This window comes from Coregonus lavaretus (assembly GCF_964263955.1).
Source record: "Coregonus lavaretus genome assembly, chromosome: 26".
NCBI lineage: Eukaryota > Metazoa > Chordata > Actinopteri > Salmoniformes > Salmonidae > Coregonus > Coregonus lavaretus.
In genome coordinates this window covers 43,425,348-43,432,828 of record NC_140013.1, presented here as the reverse complement: position 1 = coordinate 43,432,828, position 7,481 = coordinate 43,425,348, and the positions used below count along the sequence as shown (strand labels likewise).

At 46.0% G+C, this 7,481-nt stretch overlaps 1 protein-coding gene across 1 annotated transcript in view; it reads right to left on the bottom strand.

Annotated features, from left to right (window-relative positions):
- gab2 (GRB2-associated binding protein 2) overlaps positions 1-7,481 on the bottom strand; it is a gene marked incomplete at its 3' end in the record, with an annotated part of 102,145 nt that overhangs the window by 10,614 nt on the left and 84,050 nt on the right. The window contains exons 7-9 of the mRNA XM_084143498.1: positions 3,502-3,599; positions 646-925; positions 279-369 (exon numbers count right to left, since the gene is read on the bottom strand). Coding sequence (XP_083999624.1) covers positions 279-369; positions 646-925; positions 3,502-3,599 — 469 coding nt within the window. The remainder of the gene's footprint in view (positions 1-278; positions 370-645; positions 926-3,501; positions 3,600-7,481) is intronic.

The window sequence follows — 7,481 nt, the reverse complement described above, 5'->3', positions numbered from 1 at the left end:
TCTAGTGTACCCTTGCAGTGCTCCCTACTAATCGTTTTAAAACAAGGTTTGTGAGTTATTATACCTTTACACCCCTGAAACTACTAACTGGAGTGACTGCAATCTGCAGTATTAAGCGGCTGCAGTATGGATCCACTAGGATGGATAACTGATATGGGACTCACATGGGTCAGGTAGCTAGTATAACTGATATGGGACTCACATGGGTCAGGTAGATAGTATAACTGATATGGGACTCACATGGGTCAGGTAGATAGTATAACTGATATGGGACTCACATGGGTCGGGTCCAGGACATGGTGATTGGACTCTTAAAAGGGAGCTCATCAATGATGCCATTGGTCCTCAGATCCAGAGGCGTCGGCTTGACTGAGGATGTAAAGAAACAAAACAACTCCAGTGTCTTCTAAAAAAACGTCTAATTGTTCTCAAACATATTACATCTAAATGTAGAGGGCTGTTGGGTTTAGACAGAAACCAGAAAAAACAAGTGTTACAAAATAACAATATGATACATTACAATGAGAATGTATAATATGACAAAATAGGACAGTTTGGTATCACGACAGTCTCAAAAAAAGAGTAGACCGCTGATGACGACTGGACCAAAGAAAGCCTTTATATTGACTGAGGCATGACACTCACGTTTCCTGTTGGGTTTGAGGTTGCGGTTGATAGGTGGTGGCGTGACGTCACTCAGCCTCCCCGGTCGGTGACACAGTGAGGCGGTACTTCCCTTTCGGGCGGGTACCGTGGCTGAGAACCCTGGGAAGTCAAAGTGGTGCGGCCCGGGGCTCATGGGGATGTAAATGTTTTTGGGGCTGTCCACCTGGGCGGCTTTGAGGGGAGACGAGCCTGGGTTCATAGGCACATAGTTGTCCTCTGAGTCACCGCTGTCCGAACGTGTCAGAGGGTCCTTGGTTCTCTGACAGGAAACAGGCAGGGGATTATCTTAGACATGATTATCTTAGACATGATTATCTTAGACATGATTATCTTAGACATGATTATCTTAGACATGAAACAGAAATACCTTTATTTACATAAGTATTCAGACCCTTTGCTATGAGACTCGAAATTGAGTTCAGGTGCATCCTGTTTCCATTGATCATCCTTGAGATATTTATCCTGTTGTAAATTCAATTGATTGGACATGATTTGGAAAGGCACATACCTGTCTATGTAAGGTCCCACAGTTGACAGTGCATGTCAGAGCATAAACCAAGCCATGAGGTGGAAGGAATTGTCTGTAGTGCTCCGAGACAGGATTGTGTCGAGGCACAGATCCTGGGAAGGGTACGAAAATATTTCTGCAGCATTGAAGGTCCCCAAGAACACAGTGGCCTCCATCATTCTTAAATGGAAGAAGTTTGGAACCACCAAGACTCTTCCTAGAGCTGGCCGCCCGGCCAAACTGAGCAATCGGGGGAGAAGGGCCTTGGTCAGGGAGGTGACCAAGAACCCGATGGTCAATCTGACAGAGCTCTAGAGTTCCTCTGTGGAGATGGGAGAACCTTCCAGAAGGACAACCATCTCTGCAGCACTCCACCAATCAGGCCTTTATGGTAGAGTGACCAGACGGAAGCCACTCCTCAGTAAAAGGCACATGACAGCCCGCTTGGTTTGCCAAAAGGCACCTAAAGACTATTTTCTGATGAAACCAAGATTGAACTCTTTGGCCTGAATGCCAAGCGTCACGTCTGGAGGAAACCTGGCACCATCCATACTATTAAGCATGGTGGTGGCAGCATCATGCTGTTGGGATGTTTTTCAGCGGCAGGGACTGGGAGACTAGTCAGGATCGAGGCAAACATGAAAGGAGCAAAGTACAGAGAGATCCTTGATGAAAACCTGCTCCAGAGCGCTCAGGACCTCAGACTGGGGCAAAGGTTCCCCTTCCAACAGGACAACGACCTTAAACACACAGCTTCGGGACAAGTCTCTGAATGTCCTTGAGTGGCCCAGCCAGAGCCCGGACTTGAAACCTGATCGAACATCTCTGGACAGACCAGAAAATAGCTGTGCAGCGACGCTCCCCATCCAACCTGACAGAGCTTGAGAGGATCTGCAGAGAAGAATGGGAGAAACTCCCCAAATACAGGTGTGCCAAGCTTGTAGCGTCATACCCATGAAGACTCGAGGCTGTCATCGCTGCCAAAGGTGCTTCAACAAAGTACTGAGTAAAGGGTCTGAATACTTATGTAAATGTTTTATTTCAGTTTTTTAGCAAACATTTCGAAAAAACCTGTTTTTGCTTTGTCATTATGGGGTATTGTGGGTAGATTGATGAGGGGGAAACAAACAATTTATTCAGTTTTAGAATAAGGCTGTAACGTATCAAAAATGTGGAAAAAGTCAAGGGGTCTGAATACTTTCCAAGGCACTGTACATTGTGAATTCATGCAACATATCTTGACAGGTTATATCATACAATTTGACCACATCAGTGCATTTGTTACGCTCATAATCCATATAAAGTAATTAGTTAAATTAGTGTGAAAGGTAAACCATTGTGTAAATACTATAAAAGACTGCGGTAATGGGACATCCAATGAGAGATGGCTGATCTTGCTCTGTTGAAATATTTGGCACACGCTGCATTTCGCAGAGAGCGTGTTTTTAGAGAGAGGTGGGACTTTTTTTTGCAGAAAGTACAGATTGGCTCATCAGATATCGTTTCCCAAAATCGTATAGGATTTTTGCGAGGATTTAAGACACATGCCACTCCACTGCTATCCTCGGGGGTTTGGCAACGGGCAGTTTTCAGCGGCAGCTGATTGGCATCTCTCACAGCCGTCGATGAGCCGGTGTTTTGGATGGAATCATCAGCAAAACAAACTGTTACATAAAACGTCCATTCACACAGCAGGTTGAAGTCAAGAGGGAGCAATAGGCGGCCCCCTCATCGCCATAAAAGCACAAAATGAGTTCAACTACCGAACAGAAAAGTCTTCCTTTTTTAATGTGCAGGTTGATAGGTGATGCTACAGGAGGCAGCTGCCTACTCATTTGAAGTATATTTGCCATTGCTAAATCAACTTGAACTGTCCTAATGGTCCTCTCTTAAACTCAACAATTTCAGTCTCATAATTATTGTATTTTTTTCGTAGCTTTTTTTGTTGTTGCGCCATTGTATTTCATGGTACGGTGTTGTATATTCGCCACAGGCTTTAAAAGGATGATTTCGAAATGCAAACAGCCAAGGTCACGCACGAGCACTGAGAACAATTGGTATTTATCAGGTGATCTCCATCCGGTGTGCGTATGAGGCCCGTAGGATTGTTTGATAAATCACACTTTTTCTATGCGTACGAACATTTTTAATTCCGTTCGTAAGTAGTATTTTACAATAGTCTGTACTCAACATTGATAAGGCCCCAGGAAACTAAGCACTCAATTCAATCAATTCCAGTTTAGTATTTCCTGTGAACATCTGTCTGAAAGACTCACCAGGTAATTCCAGTTTAGTATTTCCTGTGAACATCTATCTGAAAGACTCACCAGGTAAGAGCTGAAGCCGTCGTTGACAGACTCCACAGACTGTCCTTGGTTGTTGAAATAGATCGGACGGTGATGGCTGTTGGTCTCAAATGAACACCCTGGGGAGAGAGGTGAGGAGAGGAGAGGTAGAGGAGAGGTAGAGGAGAGGAGAGGAGAGGAGAGGAGAGGGAGAGGAGAGGAGAGGAGAGGAGAGGAGAGGAGAGGAGAGGAGAGGAGAGGAGAGGAGAGGAAAAGGATCAATATTGAACTACAGGACCGCCTCATTTTCAAAGAAAATGTTCTGTTTTGTGTTTGATGGACAACGTGTTGAATTGAAAACAGTCAAATTTCATCATCATCACGTAACAAGAGGCGAGTTTGGTTTCTATAAACCCACATGGCATTTCTGTTATCCAGTAGGAAATTAACTTGTGCTCCTGCTCCAAAACAGAACAAACGTTGCGATGCATTAAACGCTCAAGCGGCGTTTAACAAATGGCACCCTATTCCCTATATGGCACCCTATTCCCTATATGGCACCCTATTCCCTATATGGCACCCTATTCCCTATATGGCACTCTATTCCCTATATAGTGCACTACTTCTGACCAGGGCCCATAGCGCTCTTGTCAAAAGTAGTGCACTATATAAGGAATGGGGTGCAATTTGGGAGGCACCCTTTCTGTGAGAGTCCTGGCAGTGGGCAGCACAGACTGAGGGCGTAGTCACAGAGAAACAGGGGTCAAAGTTGACTTCCTGTTTCAGCCATCGCTCGGTCTGGCCTAGCTCAGAGCAACACACACACACACACACACACACACACACACAGGCCAGGCTTAGCTCAAATGGAGCAGAACACACCGTGTTCAGAGAGAGAGAGAGAGAGAGAATTATAAACTAATAGAAAGTGGTATTGGAGGGAAAACATTATGTTAATAAAATCAATATATACTGAAAACAAATGTGGGGTCAATATTGGCAACAAGCAAACAGACTTCTTCTCTCAGGGATGTGGAGCGAAACAGGGCTGCATTAGAAGAATCGGCAGCACCTGGACTCACCCTACACAACACTGAAATCAAGTGTCTGCTGTACGCAGATGACCTGGTGCTACTGTCTCCCACTAAGGAGGGGTTACAGCAGCATCTAGATCATCTGCACAGATTCTGTCAGACCAAAAAAGGTCTGGAAATATCAGAAAAAGGACTAAATATCAGCAACACAGCTAGTTTTCACATGGCTGTGAATGAGCTGAGAGACAAAGCAAGTAGAGCATTCTATGCCATTAAAAGGAACATTAAAATCGAAATTCCAATTAGAATCTGGCTCAAAATGTTCCAATCAGTTATAGAACCAATTGCTCTATATGGCAGCGAAGTATGGGGTCCACTCACTAATAATGAATTCGAAAACAAATCCAATTTTGATAAACTCCCTTATCTATTGGGTGAAATACCACAGTGTGCCATCACAGCAGCAAGATTTGTGACCTGTTGCCACAAGAAAAGGGCAACCAGTGAAGAACAAACACCGTTGTATTTACAACACATATTTATGTTGATTTATTTTCAATTTTGTACTTTAACTATTTGCACATTGTTACAACACTGTATATAGACATAATATGACATTTGAAATGTCTTTATTCTTTTGAAACTTCTGAGTGTAATGTTTACTGTTAATATTTATTGTTTATTTCATTTTTGTTTATTATCTACTTCACTTGCTTTGGCAATGTTAACATACGTTTCCCATGCCAATAAAGCCCTTAAATTGAAATTGAATTGAATTGAGAGGCCACGCATTGTGAGAGAGAGCGAAGCCAGGCATTGTGTGAGAGAGCGAGGCCAGGCATTGTGAGAGAGAGCGAAGCCAGGCATTGTGTGAGAGAGCGAGGCCAGGCATTGTGTGAGAGAGCGAGGCCAGGCATTGTGTGAGAGAGTGAGGCCAGGAATTGTGTGAGAGAGCGAAGCCAGGCATTGTGAGCGCATGAGAGAGAGCGAGGTCAGGCATTGTGTGAGAGACCGAGACCAGGCATTGTGTGAGAGAGCGAGGCCAGGCATTGTGAGAGAGAGCGAGATCAGGCATTGTGTGAGAGAGCGAAGCCAGGCATTGTGTGAGAGAGCGAGGCCAGGCATTGTGAGCGCGTGAGAGAGAGCAAGGCCGGGTATTGTGTGAGAGAGCGAGGCCAGGCATTGTGTGAGAGAGAGAGGCCAGGCATTGTGTGAGAGAGCGAGGCCGGGAATTGTGAGAGAGAGCGAGATCAGGCATTGTATGAGAGAGCGAGGCCAGGCATTGTGAGAGAGAGCGAGGCCAGGCATTGTGTGAGAGAGCGAGGCCGGGAATTGTGAGAGAGAGCGAGGACAGGCATTGTGTGAGAGAGAGAGGCCAGGCATTGTGTGAGAGAGAGAGGCCAGGCATTGTGTGAGAAAGCGAGGCCGGGAATTGTGAGAGAGAGCGAGATCAGGCATTGTATGAGAGACCGAGACCAGGCATTGTGAGCGCGTGAGAGAGAGCGAGGCCGGGTATGGTGTGAGAGAGCGAGGCCAGGCATTGTGTGAGAGAGAGAGGCCAGGCATTGTGTGAGAGAGCGAGGCCGGGAATTGTGAGAGAGAGCGAGATCAGGCATTGTGTGAGAGAGCGAGGCCGGGAATTGTGAGAGAGAGCGAGGACAGGCATTGTGTGAGAGAGCGAGGACAGGCATTGTGAGCGCGTGAGAGAGAGCGAGGCCAGGCATTGTGAGAGAGAGCGAGGCCGGGAATTGTGAGAGAGAGCGAGGCCAGGCATTGTGTGAGAGAGTGAGGCCAGGCATTGTGAGAGAGAGCGAGGCCAGGCATTGTGAGAGAGAGCGAGGCCAGGCATTGTGAGAGAGAGTGAGGCCAGGCATTGTGTGAGAGAGTGAGGCCAGGCATTGTGTGAGAGAGTGAGGCCAGGCATTGTGTGAGAGAGCGAGGCCAGGCATTGTGAGAGAGAGCGAGGCCAGGCATTGTGAGAGAGAGTGAGGCCAGGCATTGTGTGAGAGAGTGAGGCCAGGCATTGTGTGAGAGAGTGAGGCCAGGCATTGTGTGAGAGAGTGAGGCCAGGCATTGTGTGAGAGAGCGAGGCCAGGCATTGTGTGAGAGAGTGAGGCCAGGCATTGTGTGAGAGAGTGAGGCCAGGCATTGTGAGAGAGAGTGAGGCCAGGCATTGTGTCTCTCTGTGCCCTTTTTGTATTGAATTTTTTCCTGTTTATCAGCCTGGAAAACTGCATTCTAGAGCAGGCAGGCTGACCAGACGGACGCACGGCTTGAATTTCATTAGCCTCTCAGCAGAACAGAGCAGAACCCAGCCTGCCAGACTACCTCTGTTTCTGCTCAGCTGCCAGTGGAAAATCAGTAAAAAGAGCGAGAGACTAGAACTAGGAGGGAAAAATAGAATAGAGATGTATTTGACTTCGGGTCTTAGTTTACTAAATAGCGAGGTAGTTGGCAGTAGATTGGTAAAGGGAAAGAGATGTAGTTGGTAAAGGGAAAGAGATGTAGTTGGTAAAGGGAAAGAGATGTAGTTGGCAGTAGATTGGTAAAGGGAAAGAGATGTAGTTGGCAGTAGATTGGTAAAGGGAAAGAGATGTAGTTGGTAAAGGGAAAGAGATGTAGTTGGTAAAGGGAAAGAGATGTAGTTGGTAAAGGGAAAGAGATGTAGTTGGTAAAGGGAAAGAGATGTAGTTGGTAAAGGGAAAGAGATGTAGTTGGTAAAGGGAAAGAGATGTAGTTGGTAAAGGGAAAGAGATGTAGTTGGTGAAGGGAAAGAGACGTAGTTGACAGTAGCTTGGTAAAGGGAAAGAGACGTAGTTGGTAAAGGGAAAGAGATGTAGTTGGTAAAGGGAAAGAGATGTAGTTGGTGAAGGGAAAGAGACGTAGTTGACAGTAGCTTGGTGAAGGGAAAGAGATGTAGTTGGTAAAGGGAAAGAGATGTAGTTGGTAAAGGGAAAGAGATGTAGTTGGTAAAGGGAAAGAGATGTA